Source organism: Carassius auratus, chromosome 7 (genome assembly GCF_003368295.1).
Source record: "Carassius auratus strain Wakin chromosome 7, ASM336829v1, whole genome shotgun sequence".
NCBI classification, from domain to species: Eukaryota; Metazoa; Chordata; class Actinopteri; order Cypriniformes; family Cyprinidae; genus Carassius; species Carassius auratus.
In genome coordinates, this window is record NC_039249.1 from 17,267,065 (window position 1) to 17,292,408 (window position 25,344).

General features: G+C 35.7%; 2 protein-coding genes across 11 annotated transcripts in view; one reads left to right on the top strand and one right to left on the bottom strand.

Annotated features, from left to right (window-relative positions):
• The window catches only part of LOC113106123 (receptor-type tyrosine-protein phosphatase eta-like), a 34,497-nt gene extending 27,972 nt beyond the window's left edge, over window positions 1-6,525 (bottom strand). For 4 of the 6 annotated variants that reach the window (XM_026267737.1, XM_026267735.1, XM_026267736.1 and 1 more), the window contains exon 1: window positions 6,294-6,525. In XM_026267737.1, the coding sequence (XP_026123522.1) occupies window positions 6,294-6,362 (69 nt within the window). In that variant the 5' untranslated portion in view covers window positions 6,363-6,525. The remainder of the gene's footprint in view (window positions 1-6,293) is intronic. The other 2 variants (XM_026267739.1, XM_026267738.1) reach the window with 1 other exon arrangement.
• A 3,010-nt stretch (window positions 6,526-9,535) lies between these two features.
• Window positions 9,536-23,610, top strand: ptpn5 (protein tyrosine phosphatase non-receptor type 5). 5 transcript variants are annotated; one of them, XM_026267740.1, is made up of 15 exons: window positions 9,537-10,064; window positions 11,923-12,037; window positions 12,135-12,200; window positions 14,585-14,783; window positions 16,045-16,155; window positions 16,232-16,309; window positions 16,502-16,737; window positions 18,816-19,002; window positions 19,101-19,185; window positions 19,295-19,374; window positions 19,803-19,940; window positions 20,393-20,503; window positions 21,948-22,108; window positions 22,195-22,308; window positions 23,301-23,610. In XM_026267740.1, exons 4-15 carry the CDS (start codon window positions 14,616-14,618, stop codon window positions 23,392-23,394), a joined length of 1,563 nt encoding a protein of 520 aa, XP_026123525.1. In that variant the 5' UTR covers window positions 9,537-10,064; window positions 11,923-12,037; window positions 12,135-12,200; window positions 14,585-14,615; the 3' UTR covers window positions 23,395-23,610. The 5 variants fall into 5 exon arrangements, with proteins under 5 accessions (XP_026123528.1, XP_026123525.1, XP_026123527.1 ...); XM_026267742.1 differs by lacking the exon at window positions 9,537-10,064 and adding an exon at window positions 10,345-11,807; XM_026267743.1 differs by lacking the exons at window positions 11,923-12,037; window positions 12,135-12,200 and having other exon boundaries at window positions 9,536-10,064.
• Window positions 23,611-25,344: the final 1,734 nt, after the last annotated feature.

The window sequence follows — 25,344 nt, forward strand, 5'->3', positions numbered from 1 at the left end:
CAGCACTAATATATATATATATATATATATATATATATATATATATATATATATATATATATATATATATATATATATATATATATATATATATATATATATTTAAAAAAAACGTGTTTAATTTATGACAATGAATTTAATATGATGAAATCTGCTCATTTATTTTAAGTCTATTCTCAAAAGACTGTGATTTTGAGTAAGGCCTGATTGTGTTTGAATTTATAACTACTTTGTACAATTAAAAGACTGTCTACAGCCAGACAGCTCAATTAGAAAAAAAAAAAAAAAACTTTGCATTAGCAAAGCTACAGCTCACTGAACAAAGCATCCAAGCATCAAGCCTCTTAGTGGCATTACAAACAGTTCTCCATAATTAAGCTCTACTCTTCTGCACAATGGTAGTGATAAAACTTCAACATAACAGAATTTTAAATGTGAAACTGAATATTTAATATTAATGGATGTTTCCCTTTACTCAAATACACATAAATTAGCACTTAATTTCAAAATTTACTTTCCTTATTCAGCCAAATGCAAAGCATGCTGAAAACTAACAATAACCATTAATAAAAATAATAATAATAATAACTCTGTAAAGTGAAGCTTTAAGTTTAAGCTCTTAACATTTATAGTTAGTCTTCTTTCTTTTTTTCAGTTTAATCAGTTCCTCAATTCAAGGTTTCATTATAACTGTCACCGTCCCACCTGTGGGACGCTTGGCACTCTTTTTTTGTCGTCTTTTACTCTATAAAATCTTTTAGTAATCATCATAAGTCATCTATCATTTGAAAGCATAGAAGCCCAAGATTCATCCTATGAAAACCATTTTGAAATCGGACATTGCTTTACCATGGAAATGGTACTTTAAAATCTAATGGCGGTCACCTCCCCCTTAGTGGGCAGGGTCAAGTGTCATAAAACATAATGCATTACGGTCTTCTAGAACCAAAACTGTTTATAATCTTGGCAACAAACATATCATTAGAAAGGTCTGAGTCTCAGGATTTCATATGTGGTGGTTATTTTGAGAAGTAAAATTCACAGAGAAATCTAGAGAAAAATTCATTAAGCAAAATTCAAAATAGTTTTGATGACTCCCAGTGGCTGTGTGTGGTATGACGCCCCCAAATAAAATCTTACAGGAACCTCAATTTTTTTCATATCAACTTCAAATTTGTAACATAACTTATTTAGACTCAAGGCTTTAATGTTACCAATTTTAGAGTAAAACCTGTTATGTAAAATATTTACAATAAATACAATATAGCGCATATTATTTACAGTACATTTAAACTATAACATTTTGATACTTCAATTTTTTTGAAAAAAAATCCACTTTTGCCTAAATCTGATAAAAATCTTTAAAAAGGGACCAAACTTATGTTTATATTCCAAAGTGCACTTTAATGCCTATTTAAAAAATGGGGGGTGACAGTTAAGGGGTTAAAAATGGTTTTAAAACTGGTTTTATTAGTGAAAAGTTCTCAATATTTAACACTGAAGACACTGAACCACAATGTCTTCAATAAAATGAACTTTATTTTTAATTATCACCATTTTTTAAAAGAAAATTTCAAGACCCATGATTCAATTTTATAGTGTACATTATACCCAATATGTTACCCGAATACCAGCAGCTTACAGCTCTACTAACGAAAATGACAAGCTCTTGAACTGAAATTGCCTTTTTCCCATTTGTATTTAATAGTGCATTGCTCATACACACACACTCATGTTTCTATGGATTCTTTTCTTATCTGCAGCCCTACAGATCAACCCTTCCACTGCCCACAGGAAAGAGGCCTTACCCAGAATTTCACTTTATTTCCGCTGACTCTACAGGGGTGTCCAACCCTGCTCCTGGCGATCTCAAGTTTAGCTCCAACCCTAATCAAACACACCTGACTTAATTTTTAAGTAATCCTGAAGACTTTAATTAGTTGCTTCAGGTGTGTTTGACTAGGACTGGAGCTGAACTTTCCAGGAGCAGGGTTAGGCACTCCTGTTCTAGTATACTGTATAATGCTTTTGTCCAGATATTACACTAATCGAACTAGAAGAACAAGTATGTGCAACCAAACTATATTAAACAACATACACAAAACAAAGACAGATACAGGCTTTCTATGATATATATGACTTTTACTACCAAAGTACTAAAAGTAGAATTTATATTAGGCCTGTTAGTCCAAATTCATAAAAATCAGACTGATGTGATTTTAGTCAGAATGAAGCATTTACCATATTTTTTTAATTACATTGTTTATTACATTGGTCCAGCTTTTAAAGTGCATGTGACCAGACTAATGGCACTAAAATTTAGTTCAAATGAGATCCAATAGTGCTTGGTAATACACAGCAGCAAACATAATTTCAAAAGTGAGTATAAAGTAAATGCTGCATCTGGAGTTTCAGTACCGAAAGCAGGCGGTGACACTCAGTCTTTGAGGTTAAACATGTTTCAGCAGTTCTTAAGTTGTTCTCTTAGAATGTCCAATATGTGTCAGAATATCACTTAAAAAAAAAAAAAAAAAAAAAGCCTCAAACTTCTTCATTTCGAACTGAGACAAGAGCTGTTTAAGCAACACCCCCTGCTTTGTTAGAGGACTGTTCCTATCAGAGAGCTCCAAAGACACACTGCACAGCACAGAGATCATCACATCTGTCTGTAGAAACAAGTGTTAACCCTCCAGGAGTGTCATAGACTGCATTACTGTAATACAGTAAAGTCTGTTACACATACAGTACTAGTGTATGTACACAGAACTGAGAAATCAAACACTAAACAAATAAAACGAATGGTTTGTGATGTGTCTGTGCTCAAGTTCCACTCCACATTTGCATCACTGCAGATTGTATAAGAGCCCTGTTCTTCCTATTGAGCTACAAGGCCTTTTACAGCTATTAAATGCATGCAAATACACAGCGAAACACTGTATTTGCATGTTGCTGTTACTTGTCCATCTGGGGCAATACACAGATAAACCTACAATCTTTCCCCAGCTATGATGAAAGGCTACCTCACATAACACACCTCTGGGTGGGTGTTTCAAATTTCGGTGTGTGTGTGTGTGCCTGAGAGAGAGGTGCATGTACAGTGTGTTTGAACTTCTGTGTAAATGTTTTTTACTAAAGACTACAGAGTTTTTCTTGACAAGAGTAAGAGAAGTGAAGGGTGAGATATGTTGGGTAGACCGAACAGGAAATGAGACACTACATGACAGACTAACAACTACATGAATGACAGTTTAAAACTTTTACACAAATGCACACAAGTGTTTTTACAGAAGATATACATGTATAATTCATTTAGTGACCAGAACAATAAATACTTTAATCTTTGTTAATTATTTATACATTGCATTGTCTTTCCTTTGCAAAAGAGCATAATCCGACAGCAGCATTCTGACAATTCAATTTTAATGGCATATAAGCATAAATGCTACATTTTAGGTTTATTTATGACTTACGCAATTTTATGATGCCTGACATTTCAAGTTTGTGTGCATTTCAACTAGCTGTGACATACAATAACCCATTGAATGTGAATGAATGGACCAAAATTTACATTGAACACAGAACTCTGTGACTGTGTGTGTCTAATCTATTCCTCGCCGGAACAGGACAGAATCCTTCTACAAGAGGGCATTATATACAACTGGACACAAGCATTTTTGGGAAGGCACAGAGATGAGCTTCATCTCACAGATGACTGAATTTCCAAACTTGGGGAAATGTACTAAAGTTCCAAACTTTAGAAATGAAGCACGCTTTCAAGTAAGTTGCACAATTCAGGCAGAGCTTCTGTTTTTATTTACTTTCTTGTTTAAGCGGTGAGCACCACTGAGCCTCAAAGCTACTCAAAAATGTAGCTAGTTAAGCTATCAAAAAATTTACAGATATAGTAGTATAAAATACTTCATATTTTACATTAAAAATATATTTTAGGCTTGTATTAAATTTCATTTAATAAATAATTTCATCTAATACGTTTTCTTTAAACAAAGCCATCTTCAAAAGACAAAAAAAAAAAATGTGTGTGTGTGTGTGGTGTGTGTGTAAATAAATTATGAGTGGTTTAAAAAAAGATGATGTGAGGACACCTAATTTTAATTTACAGTCACTATATACTGCAAAGACAAAGCATTCCTAAAATGTAAACAAAGATAAACATTATGCACTAAAATGAGCACATAAAACATTACAGTACGTTTAAACTGTTAACATATTGTACAGTACTAATTTAAAAAAAACTTTGTGGCGGAGACATACCATATGTGACATACATACCATGTACAGAATAATCCATAAAAACTTGGCGATAAAGTACTGTTTTTGATAGTGATTTAGAAATTTTATTTGTGTTTTCTTTTATTTTCTGTCAGACAAATCTTGACTATGGAAATATTGTCAGTGTAAATGCAATGCTGTGGGAATTTTATGAGCAAATATCTTGTAATTCACTTTTTCCCAGTATATTTTATTTTAGTATATAATGCACACCAAATTCTGTTATAATACATAAACGTAATTAAAGTTTTGGCCTGATGGAAAAAGCTCTAGTATGGAAGACAGATTCAGCAACATAATAAAGTTAGTATACAATGAATTAGTTCTGCTTAAATAAAATGTTTCATATTTATATTAAAACAAACAAACAAACCAAGACAATCACATGAAGAGCAATTCTACGTTCAGCTCAATATACTTAGGTATAAATGTTTGATGCTTGAACAGAATTTCATAAACTTAATGAAACTAATCCCCTAAATAATACCGATTATAGAATATTTCTCCTGTGTCTCCTATGACTCATTTTTAATTCATGTGTATACCTCAGCATGTGTATAATATGCACATCAATTTATTCATCCATACAGCCAAAATGTCCTAGTGCATGACCAAACAAAAAAAATGTCTCTGTGAAAATACTTCTTCAAATAGCAACACCACCCATAATAATGGTAATCTCTACAGATGGCTGCTGTGATTAGAAATGAGAGAGGGAACGGTGGGGGTAGGAGGTGGGGATCTAGACCGTTCTCTTTTCCCTGTTCCGCAGCTCTAGGTCACAGTTTCCCCTTTTCTCCTCTACTGCCCACAGCGGTTTATTCTTCCTAAATGGGCCAAGCATTATTTTCATAAGACATTCATGTAAAACATTGTACTTTCCTAGTTGTGTTAACTGCTGCACATCAAGGATTAACGCCATTTGGCATGCATATCTGCGCAAGAGGAGAGAAGAGATTTCCTCTATATCAGGCAGTGGAATCATCATTTGGTTTCTTGTGAATCGGTGCAGGCCAGTCCTTAAAATAACAGGCCTTATCTAAGTTTGGACAAAACTGTCCATGACGTCTCCACCCAGTTACACCATCATCTAATAAGGTTATTGGTGTACGTTTAACAAAGACACAACTTCAAAGGTGACGGTTATATACACCGATACATACGAAGCAGACTTCATGTAAAACGTGATATCATGACACTATCACATCTACACATGGAGAAATTTGGGTCAGAATCTTGTAATTGGGTGAGGTAACTGAAAATAAGAGAAACAATTATTCAATAAAGCACTGCCAGGACAAACCCTAATGTCCTGCTATCACACCAGAGCAAAACGAGATGTGATGAAACTATGAAATTTGCATAGATTACAGTTGCATTTCTGTTTTAAGAGAACATAATGGAAAATGTTCGCACATACTTTAATTCAACATTAATCATTAAAAGCCGCTGATGTCAGGCATCTTATTCATATTTATAAAGCAAATAGATGGCCTAGATGGAAAATCAGTTTGTTACATCACTATTGTGCACTAATGTGCGGCTGTACACGTGCTCAAGAGTTTTGGGGAAGAGTTTGTAAATAGGAACAGAAGTTATTGACAACTTTCCACGAACCAAGACAACAAGTGTCGATTTGCCTATATTTCCCTTTCAAATAAACTGAAGATAATAGTGTTTTACTTGTTATCGCGTATAAAATCATGTTCGCACTATACGTCATATCGTGTAACTAATTATATTTAAAAGTAAAACAAAACCGTTCCAAAACGACGTTAAATTATAGTTAAAACTCTTAAGAGAACTTCAGTAACTTCAAGAGGTTCAGTCACACCAGCAAGCATGATTCATTTGAACAGACACGACACTAGTAAGCCTGGCTGATACTTTAAAGAACCAACTTTGAAAAAGGAAGACGAAGGCGGATCTAAACAACAACACTTAACACCGCGATTAAAAACAATAAAGAAAAATTAAGAGGGAAATAGAGAGAAAGAACTTACCGAAACGAGCACAGCAAACAAGACAGTTGCACGGAAGACACAGGATTGGAGTAAAAGATGTTGACCCATAGTGCAAAAAACAAACCAAAAGATTTATGTCATTTCATAATTTGGTTAATTTCTCAGAGACTGTATCTAGAAAAACTTTCTATCGCACAGGATGAAAACGATGCTGCTGATTCCTGCTTCAGGTGCTTTGAACATTTCTCATCTCGACTCTCTTTCTCTTCACTGAGTGATGGGGGCGGGACGAAATGATTAGCCCCGCCCATTGTGGTGTCTTTTTCGGCTTTAACCAGAAAGTAACTTTTATAACGGCACCAGCGGACGTCGTTCACCCTTTCTAAAGTCCTGTTGCAGGGTTCAGAGCAGGGAAGGGAAGTTGAACCTTCACAGAAATAACCTTTGCTTTAATCGGTTTAGCACGGATGTGCAGAATTCAGATGCATCTACATCTGATTTTCTATTTCCCTTAAGTATAGTCAAGTTTTAATTTAAATTTATGCTTTTGAAAGATCATTTTATCCAAAGCAATTACAGGTCTAATGTTTTATCAGTTTCTGCATTCCCTGAGAATGAGAAACTTTGACTTTGAAACTGCTAATTGCTATAAAATGTTATACTAGCTGTCAGAGTATAACATTTTAGAATATAAACTGCGGTTTTAAGACAGCAGGTCAAGAAAAACTGAAAATTAAGATGAAGTGAAACTAAATGGCCGATTGCAAGAATAGTGAAGGCTTGCAGGATGGAAATATCTGCACATGCATATAAAAGTAGAATGGGTTCACTATTCATGTATTAATATTTATAATGTTTGCACATCATTGATTACCAATAATATTTTAAGAGAGCAATTATTTGTGTTATCAAGTAATAAAGCCTTTGTTTTATCCATAATTATTAAATTAAATATTAGCTTCCTAAATAAACAAACACAAAATCTAAATCCTTCATGGAACTGCAACACAATAATCAGTCATCACTTACAAAGGAATATGGCTTAAAGAATCAACATCAGTCAAAAATGTTGGTCTATGTGAACTCTGTGATTTAAATGACAAGTGAAGCCTGATTTAAAAAAATCATTAAGCATTTGGGCTGCAATAACATAATACTAATTGTTTTTTGTTATGGTACTTTTGTGAGTAACCGAGGAAATCAAGTAGCACCCTCACATGACAGATTTGCACCTCACAGCATTTCACACAACACGTTTCAAAGCTTGCTAAAAAATACAATCTTGCTAACCATCTCAATATTAATAGTTATTTAAATCTCTGTGGTAAAAAAAAAAAAAAAAGTAGTTTATTGTGTATTTGTTAATATTGTCTGATTAGCAATGTTGTAAATTTTAACAGTAGTTTTGTTGCAAAGTTCATTGAACTATGTGTCATAATACTTAGCCCAGCAGTTCAGCCTTCCTGTTTGTCAATTAGGACTTTCGCGTTTCCTGCTTCTAAGCACTAGATTGAAAGATTACATTTCCATTTTATTCCTGTATGTTTGAGGTATCATTCAATCGTACAATACAGCTGTTTCCAGAACATACTATAGTATGTTTTCAGTGACTGGGTCTTTGAATAGCCCATGTAAGGTCATAGGAGACAGTGTCATCAACCATGATTTCTAGAGGCATTTAAAAAGAAAGCTTCATAATATATCAATCCAAAGGCCCCTCCAAGCATCAGATCACATTAGGAGCTATTTATGCAAAAATCTAGATAATCAAGAACCTTTTTTTCTCACAGCTGTAAGTTACTTTTTGTTTCAGCTGAACAGCTCAGCAGTAATCTTGATGATTTGGTACATCGGCCCCATAACAATGTTTCTTTGTAAATGCTTTGGTGCAGTTTTCTCTGATATGTGTTTCACTGTTCTCTGTGTTGCAACAGTTTTTCTGTTTTAGGGGGGTCTCAGTCCTGTTCAGTGAAGTATGCAGTCTCCTGGGTAACAGAATGCAAGAAAGAGTAGGGCAAACACAATGACTAAACAGGAAGTGGTCATACATTCAGATCGCTGGTGGATGAAACAGTGAAACTGTTATCTCCCCGCTCACAATAGAAGCATCTTTTCTTTTCTTTTTTACCACACTGATCACAGCACTAAACAATTTTTTAAACTCTAACTTCCTTTCCAAAATATGAGTGACTATTTGTAGTGCTAAAAACTAGTCTGTAAAAGCTTGATTAAATATTTTTTTAAACTTAAGTGTAAATTTTTACATTTTTTTAAACAACCACAAAATCTAATGAGTTTGGCAAAACTTGACATAACAGTTGTAAGTAGTTGGCTTTATTGTTATGCAGTTGTTGCTTATTCTGGGTGATTATTTACTGGTATAGAAAAGTTCAGTTATGTTATTCAGGTCCCTCATTTTCAGGTATAAATCTATGTAAGTAATAGCACACTCCTAAAATTGAGGACTCATAGTGTGGGACAAGGTTAGGGAATCAAGTATCAGCAAAGAGTGGATAAAAGAGTGTGTTTGGAGATACTTTTAAATATTATTTTGAAAAGTTTCTTTAAAACAGAGGATCCTTATTTTCCAAAGATATAAGCTTGAACATACAATGTATTTGCATAAATTTAAGTAGGCCTATAGTTAGACTATGCCACCTCTCCCACAGAAACAGAAGCACAGACCACAACCAGCCTATCTGTCTATTTTCTCACAGCAGCCAAACCAGCTTTTACCACTCCAACAGTAGCACCAACCTATGTAAAGAGATACCAACTAAGCAACAGAAATACTTTATATTTATGAGCTAGATGCACACAGGACTTTAGAGTCTCATAATCAACGAGATACCAAAATTATACAGTAATAGATTTAACCAAGGCCTCCAAAACTCATGGTGCGTTTGCGTACGACGACCACGGGTGGCGCTGTTGACGTGTATCACCAAAGACTGTATAAACAATGCTGGACATAGTCAAGCACCACTAGATGGAAGCAGGTACTTGTAGAATATGCAGTGTGTGTGTGTGTGTGTGTGTGTGTGTGTGTGTGTGTGCGTGCGTGTGTGTGTGTGTGTGTGCGTGTGTGCGTGCGTGCGTGCGTGTGTGTGTGTATACATTTCACCGCTGTCATCCATATATATATACAAAATAATGTGTATTCCTAAATAAGGAATTGAAAGAAAGGAAAGGAAATAAGGAATTGGAAAAAAGGAAAAATAAGGAATTGAAAAAGAAAGAAAGAAAGAAAGAAAACATCTGATTATGTCAGATTCACAGACTGTGACACAGATCCTCTTTTTGGAGGAGCGAAACATCCAGTATACTACGTGCTTGCATTTGCTTTAGGAAATGACGCAGTTGCTAATGTGAGTGCTGAGGGGACTGGAGAGAGGAGAGGGCACTAAAGAGCATCCCTCTCCATCCCATTCTACCGCGAGACACGTTGCCTAGGTTACACCTCCAGCCGCCACCTGAAGCGAAGCATCGCACCATCCGCCTCGCGGAACGAAAGACAATACCTCACACGTCAACACCTCTTGAAAAGCGCACAAAAGGGATTTCACGAAACAAAAATATACTCGGAAGAGGGAGCCGGAGCATATTAAGCCACGCACGCACTCAGACCCTCCTCGCTGTGATTGTCGGTGGAGAGAGGCGGGCTCATATGGAGGTCCGCTGCTCGGCTCTGCAGCGTCTCCCGCTGCCTGCTCTTCCTCCGCGCGCGTCTCCGCGAGCGCTGTGATGTGAATATTAATGATGCTGCGCGAATCTCCGCGCTCATTTCCACTGCTGTCACCCATCTGAGAGGTAAGAGCGCATCCGTATTTTGCCGTATTCCGAGCGGTGTGTATTATTATTCAATGTCCACTTCATGCCGTGGAAGCGCGCGTCGTGTTTTTAAGGATGCTCAGTCGACACAGTGTTGTTTTCAATGAAGAGGCGAAGCGAGTCAATGAGCGAGGTCTTTCAGTATGGTGCCTGTACGCGTATTTATGCTGGCTGTTTCGTTCTTAAAAACTACCTTTAGTTGGTGAACACAGTGACTGGTGGTCAGTTGAAGGTAATGGTCTTTATGTTTATTTTAAAAACAGATATGCTTATCAGTATTTTTATTGTTCAAGAAGATCATTTCACAGAACCCATTGGATGGGATTTTGGGAGATAGAGGGACGCATTTGTGATCCTTAAATGGCATTCAACAAGTGTAGACTGTCTCATTCTCTATGTACCTGATATTCTCCAGATAGGCTGCCATCCTGTGTGTGTGTGTGTGTAACTGATTGCTTGCCTATGTGTGTGGGGGCTCTATGCTGTCAGACTATTATATTTTCAGCGGTTTTGAGCATTTGTTTGAATAATTCAGACTTTGGGTCAATGTAATCTATTAGTGCAGGAATTATTTTAAGAGGTTTGCTTTTAGTCAATGTATTAAGCCAATGAGACTTATATTGCATGGGGAGGGAGACTGGTCCAAATAATCCTCTGCCCATGATTTCAGTCTCTCTCTCTCTTTCTCTCCCATCTGTGGCCCTGTCTTTGTCATTTCTTTCTCTGAAATGTATACAACCAGTTAATCACATCAGCTATGCGTTTCAGAGGTGGAGAATGAGACGGAGAGGTGGGTTTTTTTTTGGAAATCCCATTCATGGAAATCCAAAGGTGCAGCGCAATAATGGGCCCAGTCTGCAATAAATAAATAAATAAATAAACATTGATTTAACTCATCCAGCATAAAGCCTTATCCTCTCATACAGGAAAGCACAATGAAACATCAGCTCTATAGAGTAGGGCTGCTTTAAAGCAGGTTATCTCTCTCTCTCTTGCACTCTGTTCACTCTCATCAAAACTATTAATTTACAAAAATCAGCAAATGTTTCCTTTATGGATCCATACTCATAATGTCTCCGAAATAAAAGGCCAACCATTATTGTTGTTAAAAGTGTTGCTGACATATTAACTTTGTTTTAATCTCAGACTATAGTTCATTATAATGTGTGGGATGTCGAGTCTGTCTTATTTTACAGTGTGGAGGCCGTGGAATATGTCTATGTTTAGTTTATGCTGTTAATGTGTGTTCATGTGTAGCGTTTCGGGTAGGCTAGCTAGAGATTGCAGCTTTAAAAAGCTCAGTATAATGAATCTGGATCTCAGAGGAAACTCTGCGATAAATAGATTTCATATTTGTTTCAAACACAAAAGGCAGGAAATGTCTATAAATGTTGCAGGAGCCAGAGGGGAGCTGCGTTTCTCCTTTTTATTCCACTATGGATTGTGACTGCTGCATGGTCCCTTTGCGTGTCTGTGTGTGCGGGTGTTAGAGTGTGTATATCTGTGTGTGTGTGTGTGTGTGTGTGTGTGTGTGGAGGGGGGTGTTGATAGTGGTTCTATATAAACCATTTGCTGCTGAGTGTATTTGTTTCCATGGTTACCCCCATGCCAATGTAGATCACGTCATCACCAGACCAGACCTCTGCAGCTATTGTTTACTGATCGTAGAGGAGAAGACTGAACGTGTGTTCGGCTTTAGATACCTTCTCCACAGACCTTAAGGTCTTCAATATTTTTTTGTCTAGCCTGTTGCTTATACTGCATTTAATTCCTGGATGTCTTGTTTGGATTCATGTCTCCTGCTATATTTTGACCACCTGTCATTTCTCTGTGATAGACACTCATGGAAGGATATTTATTCGAAACCACTCAGTGACTCCTGTTGGTTGACTTGGCACGAAGTGTCCTCTGCTTGTATCGCCATCTGTAGCGCTCCATACAGAGCTGCATGAGTAAGAATGATCCTCCACTGCTATACTATATATATTGACACTCTAATGCAATGCAAATAATCTCTGTTTTCCTCTTTTTTCTTCTCACTACTCCTAGTTTGTATTAGGTCCCAAGAGAGGTGTTTGTCACTGTCATGTGAGCCTAACTTTGCTTTTTTATACAGTAAGTCCTTTATTGTTTCTTTATGAATTATTCTTTATGAATTTTTTTTTTTTTTCACAAAGATAATATTTTGGATTGTGGTGTGGTTTATGAATCTTTTGTATATACACAACACTAACACACAAGTGTTTTTAGTGATACTGAAGATTAAATTATACATTCTTTCTGAAAAATTTAATTTTACTGAATAATAGTGCTGTATAGTTATCATTGACAATTAAATGCCGTTTGTAAAATATTAAATTCTGATGTATTACATCTATAAAAATGAGGACACCATTATATGAGAATAAATGAAAACATTCAGGCATATCATAGTGATTAAAAACACTTTTGCTGAGTTATTATTGTATTTTTTGTGACGAGTAGAGAACACAGAAGTTATTAAATAACTTAAGAACAAAAAAACATATAGTTTTCCTACTAAATATGGAGTTCATGGCCCATTTCATCCTTGTTTTCATTCAGATACCTCTCTGCAAAGGCTGTTTTTCTTCATCTCTCCATTAGACCGTTTGTGGCTGGGATTTGAATGCTGACTGAACAAGTAGCATGAGATGATTATGCTTAGGTTTGATGAAAGACAATCTGTGAAGGGTGTTTACTTATATGTGTGTGTGTGTGTGTGTGTGTGTGTGTGTGTGTGTTTCTTTCAACACAGCGATCTCTTCTCTTCATTCTGATCATTCAAGAGCATCCAGCTGCAACATGAATAGAGCATAGGAATAAATAAAGTAATAATATTTATCAGAGAAAAGAGGTAAAGAAGAAGGGGGAGTTAAACATGGATAAAGGCGAAATGGACAGAAGAAAACCATTCACAGACGAGGGTTAGAGGTATTCAGAGACAGGGGTAAACATTAAAAAAAGATGAAAGCAGAAAGAAATAGGGAAAAGAAGAAAGGAGAAATCCATAGAAGAAAAGTGATGAGATGAAATGAGATGAGGGACAGAGAGAGATAAAGGAGTGAAAGAAAGGGGGACGGGTGTGTTTGTTGCTGAAGTGACTGTTTTTCTTGTAAATGCAACCTCAGTCTTTGTGTGTGTGTGTGTGTGTGTGTGTGTGTGTGTGTGTGTGTGTGTGTGTGTGTGTTGAGCTAGAGTATTGATCAGAGTGATCCACTCCAGCACTGAATGTTGACTCTACACTGACTCTACACTCTACACCCTTTTATACCAACCATGAATGCAGAATTATATATATATATATATATATATATATATATATATATATATATATATATATATATATATATATATATATATATATATATATATATATATATATATATATATATATATATATATATATATATATAGTTACAATACTACCTATACCAAAATATTAAATATTATTAAGGTTCTTTAAAACTGAAGTTTTAGAATATTTATATTTATAAAAGATGTATTATATTTTAGAAATTAAAATGGTCACTGTTTAGGACAAAGATTAATGTAAATCAAAACTAACAGATGGCTAATAGCATCATTGTAGTAAGAACTAAAGCTTTTTTAAGACAAATGTATACAGTAGAGTAGATTTAATAGCAGATATAGTTATTAGACCAATGACAAAACTGAAAGATTTATCACAAATATATTTTTATTTTCCTAAATTAACTATGATTATTTATCAAAGTAAAGCACTTTCGTTTTTACATGGACTTATAGATGCTGGATTTAACAAAATTATATTGACTGGTTTATTCATGGTTGAATCTCAGTCGGTGTTCATTTTGTTGAAACTCTGCTTTAACTTTGACAGAGCAGTGTTATTGTACACCTTCAATTTTTGAAAAGTGATAGTCACTATCAGTGCAGAGTGAAGTGTTTAAATATTAAACACAATGTGTCATAAGCATTTCTGCTGTGAAAAAAAAGAAAGTGTTACAAATTTGATCAGCAGTAACTCTCAAATGATGTGAGAATATTTCAGTTTAAATGAGCCGACTTCAACTTGTGCCTTAACATGCTTTGAAACCCAACAAAAGAATGCTATTCCATGGTTGATGGTTCTCATTTAATGAACACAAAATAAAGCAGAAGACTAACAGTAATCATGCAAAATTAGATGGTGAATGTAATGTAATAATGCTACTCTCTGCTGTTCAAACTTAAATCTTTTCTTAATGCTAATAATTATGGATCTTGTGTTAAGACTGCTTTTCACACTGTATATGGCACAACACCCTGTGTTAGCGCTATGTCCACAGCACTGTCTCATTTGCAAAGTCCACCTCTGAATGTGTCCTTCCTCCAACAGCAATGCCATGAATTATGAGACTGTACTGCAGAAGCTGTAGTGAACTACTCTGTGATTACATTCAGCTGCATTGCTGTTTGCTGTGTATCTTCCGACATGGTTTTCTCTGTGTCTGTTTCAGCTGTTTAAAGACAGGACGTTTTAGGAGCAGCATGGCAGAAGCCCCTGTCGGAGAGGACGCACCCAAAGAGAAGGAGAGTGCCTCCCCACTTACCCACGATTCCCTGACAGGTGTTGGGGTTGCTCTATGGGAAAGAGTGTTGAAAGCAAGTGTTACCGCTGGTGCTTTCCTCCTGCTGTACACACTTTCTCAGCTCACAGTGAGTTTATGCACATTTCTCAAATAATTAACAAATAATTCGACACGTACATATCCCACTTTATGCAGATGTGCACACCATTAACCATTGATTGATTTTTATTGCTGCATGTGTGAGAGTGTTTCAGTATGTTCTGGTTTTGTCTATAAGTGGCAAAGTTTGGCTTTTAGATGTAATTAAGCAGTTGATCATTTTGTTTGTCTTTGCGTTTGAATGTGTTTGTGCATACAAGTATAGAAAAACAGGCTGTTCCGGGGTCTGCTGTGATCGACCCTATAGTCAATAACCGCACCGTATGCCTTCCTGTCTGACAAACAGCTGTGCAAGACTTATGTATACACATAAACTACCGTTCAAAAATTTGGGGTCAGTACCTTTATACTTTTAATATTCTATTCATTGAGGCTGCATTATCTTGATCAGAAGTGATAATAAAATAATTTAATGTTTCAAATAAATGCTGTTCTTTTGCACTTTCTATTCATCAAAGAATCCTGAAAAATTGATCATGGTTTTATCACGGTGTAATGCATTATAATTATTTGTAATGTGCTTACATTATATGTTGTCGTTAATAATTATAAGCAAATTTAAAATGCATAGTGTAGCAATGAATTGCTAAGTGTTATATGTGTATTAACTGTGGTTAAAACTATTCATGAGATTGTACAATGCATTGTAAGGTGCAATAATAAGGCATAATTAATGCATCAAAACTACTTTAATAATGCATTACACATAAAAGCTTTATGTAAGGTTTGCAGCACAACTGTTTTTGAGCAGCAGTTCAGCATGATTGCTGAAGGATTGTGTGACACTGAAGACTAGAGTAATGGCTGCTGAAAAATCAGCTTTGCAATAACAGAAATAAGTAAAAACAAAAAAAAAAAAACAAAAAAAAAAACATAAAAGTAGAAAACAGTTATTATAATTTGTATTGATATTTCACAATATTACTGTTTTTACTATTTGAGCAAATAAATGTAACCTTGAACACAAGACATTTCTTTCAAAAACAATACAAAGAAATCTTGCCAATCCTAAACTTTTGAACGGTAGTCTATTTGCAAAAAAAAAAAAAAAAAAAAAGAAAATTATTAATTTCCAATTAAGCTTGTGGCAAAATACCAAAACACATTTAGTCATTCATATCCAATGTCTCATATCTTTCTTTGCCACCCCTAGTTGTTGATATGCAAGGTACTGATGTATTTTAAAGGGTTTGTGTGCAATAATATGTGTGTTTTGTGGATTTGTTCAGGGTTTGTGGGTCCTTTACATACTGAATGGATACAGGGCTTTTCCAGCAGCACATAAAGTTTTGGATCTCCTTCAGTACCTTCTCTCCACCAGCGATGCCTGTGATCAACAGGTAATAGAGCTAGAACTGAAATATCTTCTCTGATGTGAAAGAGAATTGAATATCATATGTTATTCATTGTCTGCAGATGGAGATATGGAGGGTGGAAAGCTTGTTGCCCCTCATAGCCACACTCTTCTTAGGTGTAGTCATCCTTGGTACTGGAGTGAGTATGTTCTTTATGCTTTTGCCTTTTTGTTACTTTAGTTTCACCTGTTTATAAAATAACTTGTATAACTGCATTACAGCATGTGCTAGTTTATAAAGTGTTGCCGCAGCTGATTTGAAACGAGCATGCATTTGTTCCTTTGTGTAAAGCTTGAACTTTCCTTTTTCCCCCTACTTGCTGTCACAACAGACGCTGTTCTGCATTAAAACCCTGGTGCCTGGCAACCCTTGCTTCCCTGATGACCGTCGTCAGTCCATGAGCAGGCAGCCCTCCTTTACATATTCAGAATGGACAGATGCTAAACAGGAGGATTTCTACGAGCTGGATGCTGTTCCTGAGACCCCTGTGTTTGACTGCTTTATGGACATGAAGACCGAAGCTGACCCTGTCACTCTCACTGTAAAACCTGTGGGCTTGCAGGAAAGGTAAGAAAATCACATCTGGATGCATTGTAGTTGATGTATATTATATTGCAGGATTGGTAATCGGATATACCGAGCATTTTCCCAGTGGGCCAACGCACTTTGGTCCGATACAATGTTTTTTTTTTAACAAGGACTGGCTTCAGCTATGTGAAAGTATGCTAAAACACAGTCAGTTCCCTTCATTGATACATTCATATAAACCCCCATGCATTTTGAGCATTGCGAAAAGTGAACTTTTAGTGCCTCTACTGAGTTTTCTTTGTTAGAGCGTTTATTCTCGTGTTTTCAGAAAAGTTTGGAAGGCACAGCTGAAAGTTTACAAGCACAGCTGCTTTGTTTACAGTGGTAACCAAGATAACGTTTTATCACTGCTGTTCCATAAGCGCCACCTGCTGTCAGAGAGTAAATTTGTATTTTTAGCATATCTTCACAAAGCTAAAGTCAGACCATTCTGTTTGATTGGAATCTTCAAATTGTACAACCAAATTTAAGTATATAAAAAATAACTGCCCATGCATCTTTGGATTGTGATTAGAATTCAGTGGTTGCCTCTAATTTCTAATGGCTCTAGACTTTTAAAGGCCAGTTCTGCTGCAATAGAGCAAATAAACGTTTTGTTCACATATTCGTTCATTTTTTCTTGTCTGTTGCTTAAAGAAAAAATAACATATATACACACACACACCAACTGCCATTTTCTTTATATACATATATATATATATATATATATATATATATATATATATATATATATATATATATATATATATATATATATATATATATATATATATATACGTACATATTTGAGCCTGGACCACAAAACCAGTCACCCAAAAATAAAAATTATGTGATTAATAACTCACCCTCATGTCGTTCCAAACCCGTGAGTGGGTTAGTTTGGGTGAACTAACCCTTTAAGTGAAGATCATGTTCCATGAAGATATTTTGTAAATTAACCCACTGTAAATATGTCAAAATGCATTTTTCAATTCATAATATGCATTGCTAAGGACTTAATTTAGACATCTTTAAATGCGATTTTCACTTTTATGTATACAAAGTTGCAAATAAGTGGTATGCAGTTGTGTATGCGCGACCAAAATAAAACGTGCTTTGTAAATTACTTCAGACCGCTCATTTGTGTACCAACATGGTTGACAGCTGTTGATGCAGAATTAGATCGACAAACTGTAATACTGTATAAGATTTCTATTCAAACTGAAAGCATAAGCAACCCGCCAAAATAAAATCTTGCTGATTTGAAGTTTGAAAATGATGAGAATTCAATAAAAAATAAATATCAACATTTTATTTGTTAGTTTACTATAAAATAATGAATTGTGATTTTATTTAAAACTTCCTTTAATTTTAAAATATAACAGTATTATTAGACTTTATTATTTTGTTTATTATTTTATAAATAATTTAAATAAGTAAAGTACATTAATATTATTATCATGATCATATTTTTTTAAAAAATATATATTTAATGGATCAAACTATGTGTAATGTGAGGAGCAAACCCAGTCTCCAGTTGCTCTTATGAGATTAGATATTTATGTAAAATGGCCCACCTCTATTATAATATAATACAGGTGGGCTGCTGGGACTAAAAATTTTCCCATCCAGCCCTGTTACATTCTATAAATAATTTGTTGTTGTTTGCTTCAAGAATATTCTTGTGATGGTTCAGCGTTTTATGTGACAGTGTGCATAACATTTTAATGAGGAAAGAATCATAAATACAGAAGTGGTGATGGTGGAAAGGCTAACCACTTGTGTCATAGTTAAACATGGAAAAGCATTTGTTCATTATTTAAGGGCAACTTTAAATAAATATTTTAACAGAGACAAATTCCCTTCTCATGTATTCAGAATTTAATATGCTAAAGTGCAACTTCAGAAACTACTATAAAAAGAAAAGTAGTCAAAGTAGTCGTGACCGGTTTGCACTTATTTTACTAGTTTTAAGAAAGAACCTGAAAGGCTTTAGCCCTTGAAAAATTCTGAATCCATCTGAATTTATATTGTATATTCAAATGACATTGTCACACAAACTCTGTTGTGATTTTCAGGAGAGGTTCTAATGTGTCTCTGACGTTGGACATGTGCACCCCTGGTACTACAGAGCCCTATGGAGCGCTGCTGTCCCCTAGAGAGCAGAGCACACAGGAATACCTGCAGAACGCATCCAACCTGCTCACCCCCGAGCAGCTGCAGAAGCGTGCACTGGACGATGCTGCGCTGCAGGCTGAGTTCTATGTGAGTGACACTCACAGTAAAATCCATGTTAAATGGATAAATAAAACAGTGATCGTAACATGACAGCACTTCTCATCTTGTAATTCTGGTTCAAACAGGAAACACCAATGAACTTCGTGGACCCTAAAGAATACAGTTTTCCTGGCGTGGTGAGGAAGAATCGCTACAAAACCATACTACCAAGTGTGTATAATACTCTGCATACAGTAAAATGTGGAAATGGCTGATGAGGTTTGTTACTGATGATATTGGCATGTTTTTGCATTTGTAAGATCTTAACTCTAAATTGCAGACACACATAGCAGAGTTTGCTTAAAAGCAAAAGAGGAAGGTGATTTTCTCAGCACCTACATCAACGCTAATTATTTGAAGGTGAGTATGTGTTAGCGTCAAATGAAAATCTTATTTTGCATATTGATGTATGCTGTGATGTGTTCATTTTTAATAAACTGTATAAATTAGTTTGTGATGAAGCAACCACATTTTTAGAGTTATTAATCATTTAGCATTCATTTATTTCTTATATTTATGTAACTTTCTGTCTCTTTCCTTCTAAGTTAAGGTAATAAATATATGAGCCCTATGTCATAGCTTTTATGATTTATTCTGAGTTCACAAACTACAAAGTATTAGGAGACTGCATAATGTTTGAAAAATAATAACTTGATGTGGTTTTGCAGAAGTGTGCAGTATTTCTGATCACATAGAAAGGCAATGGGCTGAAAAGTTAAGGTTCTCTAATCAATCAGACATATCAGGCTGTTCAAATGCTCTTCTTTCTTTCAACCTTTTTTCTTTAGGGCTATGGAGGGAAAGAAAAGGCTTACATTGCTACACAGGGTCCCACTGTAAACACAGTGGGGGATTTCTGGAGGATGGTTTGGCAGGAGCGCTGTCCCATTATTGTCATGATCACCAACATTGAAGAAAAAAATGAGGTCTTTATATATAAATGTACACACATCACATGATTGGGAGGAATTATTCTTTCATGCTGAGCAATTAAACATCTTTAGATATTTGAATAACTCATATGTATTCTCTCCTTAATTATCAGGGTATAGCAAACTTGAATTAACACTAAATAGTTCTTCTTGTCCTGTCACTATTTGATACTTTCAGTAGCACAAACTCACGCTGAACATCAAACTACTTATCATATACTCAGATGTTAATTTCTAACTCTGGGTATTTTGCAGAAGTCAAAAAGTAAATAAAGACACCAGGGTTAAGGTGATTTACATGCCTTGAAATATTTAGGTGAATTACAGTGAGTCATCAGAAATCATGAATGGAATTTTTCTAAATGGTTTAAAATGGGCTTTGATGGACAATAAAACATATATTACATATGAATCAAATAAAGCATTCTTGTGTGTGTTTCCCACAGAAATGCACAGAATACTGGCCAGAGGACAGTGTCATCTGTGAAGATATCGAGATCACTGTCAAACTGGTCATCCAGGCAGATGACTACAGTCTAAGGATTTTCACTGTGAAGGTTTGGTTTGTTTGTTCATTTGATTATGTCTAGTTCCCTTGTGTTGAAAAGTAAAAAAAAAAAAAAACGGACTTGAATTTTTAGTGTTTTATATGCAAATTAATGACTAAAGGAGTCTTAACGTATTAACTTATTTAATTTTATCTGTTACATTTTTACCAAAAATATGGCAAAATGATACTAACTGAAATAATAGAATTTTGACACATTTCAAAGTTGTGCTGAAAGTTGAGTATAGGAAGGCTGTATCTTGGTAATGTTTTAAACTATTGAAACAAAATGTGGCATATGTAATTGTGACTGTGCCCTGAGGGAACCCCAGCATTTTGGTGACAGTACTTCCTATAGGTTAATGTGGCATTACAACATTGCAGCAACATTGAATTTGTTTATAGCACATGAGAGACAAGACAATCGACTGTATCATGTTTTGAATCCTCTTTTAAACTAGAATTCAGAGACCAAAAAAAGTTCAATCTTAGAATGCAGATTACATGGTTTTTAAAAGCCATCCCTTTTTAAAAAGTTATTTCTACAATTACAAATACAATTTATTTATTCAGTTTCATGTAGACATTACTATGCAGTAAAAGTAATAAAGACAGGACTCATATTTACAGAAGAGTCTTACCTTCTAAAAGTCTGTGTGAAAGACAAGAAAGATGAGAAGGACAGAAAGAGAGAAGTCCAGGTTGAGCGCAACATTTTTTTACTTCTGTTTCCACTGGAGGCATGGCTGTCATGGAGACAAATATTCTTAGCCATGCAGTGTTTCACGTAATGGAAGGAAATGTAGTTAATCACAAAATCTGTGTAAGATATATTAAAGTGTTATGTCAAAGAATGTGTGTATGTGTTAGTATGAGCATCATACTGTATATATATATATATATATATATATATATATATATATATATATATATATATATATATATACAGTATATATATGATGTTGGAGATTACCAACCTGATAATCATTTTCCCTGATACTATTTCAGCAATAATGTATATGTGTCTTCTAGCTCAGTTGTTTGGAATCAGAACTAGACCTTTGTGAATCATTATTGATAAGTCAAATGGGTTTGCAAAAAGATCTGAAATTGTACTAGATTCAGTTTAATTAATTTGAACAGAACCCCAGTACTGATGAAGGCTAGAAGAGCTCCTGTGTATACATGTGTGTTAAGCCTGGTACACACACTTATGTGATTTATGAGTGCTTTGCAATTGTTGCTTGTCAGACTGTACGAACAGGATCCCAGGTATAAGCCATGTTACACAGGAATTTCAGTTCATGTTAAACTAGTGATCAAAGGCGTCAGTTTTTTTTTTTTTACCTTGAATAATAGGAATCTTGTAGGATTTTCCCAGATGGCCAAATCAAATTTGGCTTTACTGAACTGTAAATGTTTATTAACAAGTTAGTGAATGTTTGTGTGTGTAGAGTGAGGGTGAGGAGCGCACTCTCAGACAGTACTGGTACACATCCTGGCCAGATCAGAAAACTCCAGACAAGGCCCCACCTCTTTTGGATTTAGTTAGGGAGGTGGAGGAAGTGAGGAAACAGGCTCCGCCCAACAGTGGCCCTGTCATTGTCCACTGCAGGTAACACACACATTCCAAAAAAGTTGTTAAAGTGACAGTAAGAAGATAAAGCTTATATATTTAAACAACGTTTTCTTTACTCTTAGTGCAGGGATTGGACGCACTGGCTGTTTCATTGCTACCTCTATCTTGTGCCAGCAGCTAAGCAATGAAGGGGTGGTTGACATCCTTAAGACTACTAGCCAGCTACGCTTGGACAGGTAAAATATAGATATACTCTACATCCTTGGAACCACAAGTGTCAGTTTGAGTTGAGACAGCAGCAGAATAAATGTGAGCTGTTTGGCCTCAGTGGTATTCCAGGCCAGCCTTAAGTCATGGAGAAAAATCCTCACAAGACCTGTTGGTGTTACATTAGGCTATTGCTAAGTGCCAGGTTTGACTGTTAGATGCTATTAAAGGGATAGTTCACCCAAAACTGAAAATTCTGTCATTAATTACTCGCCCTCATATCTATCCAAACCCGTAAGACCTTCGTTCATCTTTTGAACACAGATGAAGATATTTTTGCTTTCTGACCCTGCATAGACACCAATGTAACTACCACGTTCAAGGCCCAGAAAGGTAGTATAAGGACACTGATAAAATTGTCCATGTGACATCAGTGGTTCAACCGTAATTTTATGAAGCTACAAGAAAATTTTTGTGCACAAAGAAAACAAAAATAACTTTATTCAACAATCTTCCATGTCAGACTTCGCCGAGCGTTCACGACGCATAATTGTGCATTCCTCTGTTTACTAAAATGGCTGTAGTGCCGGGTTTATGTCAGAACCCTGGCTCCTGAGCAGCATCACACATGTGTGTCATGGTATTATCATGAATGGTGGTGGAGATTAACACGGAAGAGAACTTTAAACTTGCTAAATAAAGTTTTGTTTTGTTTGCTTTGCGCAGAAAAATTACGGTTGAACCACTAGTGTCACATGGACTTTTTTAATAATGTCCCTCCCTACTACAGTATGTTTCTGGGTCTTGAACATGGTAGTTACTTTGCTGTCAATGGAGGCTCAGAGAGCTCTCAGATTTCATAAAAAATATCTTAATTTGTGTTCCGAAGATAAAATAAGGTCTTACAGATTTGAAACAACATAAGGTAGAGTAATTAATGACAGAATTTACATTTTCGGGGAGAACTATCTCTTTAAGTATATTAACAGTTGGTCTCATGTTGTTGTTGCTGTGATTACAGAGGCGGCATGATCCAGACAGCGGAGCAGTATCAGTTTGTTCATCATGTACTCAGCCTGTACGAAAGACAGCTTCGAGAGACCTCAGAAGAGTAAAGCCTCCATGAGCGCACAACCTTCACATCACTCCTCACAGAGCAGTTGACCTTCATCCAAACTGACCCTCAGTACCTCAAGTATCATGTCTTCAAACACTACAGAAGTTTTAGGAGCAGACCTAATATTAGATTTTAGCTATTAGAGTCCAATCTCCAAAACCTAAATCCCACCAATCAGCTATTAAATATACTTTCACTTTTTTCTTTACCATAACAGTAACATAAAGAGGTCAGTTATGTCATACACAAGTACTGCCCACATAATACCGCTCAGCAGACCATCAGTGCTCAAATGTGACAATGTTTGAATACGTGCATACTTTATATACAGTGGTATGAACACAATAACAAGCAGACACCAAGGCCTCCATTTATGATGTAAATTTAACATTAGATTTAGAGACCTCCTGAAGTTCTGAGCCTACAGATACAGCAATTTTCCTTTTACTTCGAAGACATTTTTACAGGATTTATAACTCAATGTTAAGATGAGATTTGTAGTGAAGTGTGCCTGTACATTAAGGGGTCTTACATGTTGAAAGATCAACCTCTTGGCAATCTGAACATCAGTATGTCTGTGTGTGCATGTGCGTGTGTGTGTGCGTGTGTGTTTGTGTGTGTGATAGTGTCGCAGAAACAGAAGGGGAAAGAGAGGTCCTGTTTACTATGTGTTCGATGATTTTCAGACTTTAACTCCAGATGTGCGGTTGGTCTCTTGAAGAGGTTAGACTACCACATTTAATACAAAATGGCCTTAATATGTGTCTTTCTGTTTGTACTGGGGTCTGTATGGTTGTGTGTAAATGTTGTCGGGCAGAGCTAAAGGCAGTGTGGTGTAACAGCCTGTCATCGTCTCATTCAGTAAGACTGAGAGAGGGACAGAGACTGATCTCCGTACAGAATGATGTACATTATCCCTCAGCATACCTTTGCCTTCTCGATTCGCGTGTTGTCAGACGCTATATCGTGTGAAACATTTTAGTTGGACTCTAAAAAGCATTGATGCTGCAACTCAAGGTTTTATGTATCAAAAATGCCGAAACACTGTATCCAACTAATGTTAAATTTGTAAATCACAGCTTGTATCAATAGCAGAAATCATGACAATGGGACATATATAGTTGTGATGTTTTTTGCTAGTTTCTGTTTAGTTTCTGAGCCTGTTTAACATTGTTTATATGTGGGTCTGCGTATCTGCTTAGTTAAGACGTATAATCAGTATTTTCCTGAGTTGGCAGCTCGTACAGCTTTGCTGAGACTTGCAGTTTGCATGAGCAAGTACATTTTGAACTTCTTTTTAATTATGAGCAAGGACTTGTTTGATTAGAAGCACACATGTGTGTGTGATTATGTGCAAAAGCCTTCTGATAAAGCAGAGTGTCTGCTGTTGGAATAAGCATCTTCAGTCCAACGGACTCGTGTGATCCAGCTGGAAGTACCAGTGCAAGCTCTCCTCTGAATTTCTTTAGACCGTACTGCTACCACCTTAATTGTCTCCAGTCGTTCTCCAGCTAGTCATATGTCCTCAAAATGATGTTTCCTTCCAGGCAGCTCTGAGCTGAAATTAGGAGGTTTACAGAAGCTTGAAAACACCTCCTTGTTACACAAGAGATTGTACTTTTTTTTTTTTTTTTTGGTAGGTGTTGTTAGTTTAAGGCCTCATGATAGTTTGCTAGAAATGAGAATGACTTTCATTCACGTGCTTTAATCGCTGCTGTTATAGTCTTTTTATTATTGCAGAACTGCTTTCGTGATTTAGTTGGTACTGAGTAATTGAATTTTATTATTTGTTTTTAATGAACTGTCATATTAGTCCTATTTATTGAGTTTTGTCTCTGTTTTTGTGCTGTTATTACACTGCCAAAGACTGTAGTGATTGGTCCATACCGCAAAACCTGAACAATCTGAATTCTGTATTTACAAACTTTGAAAACTGAAGTTGAAACAC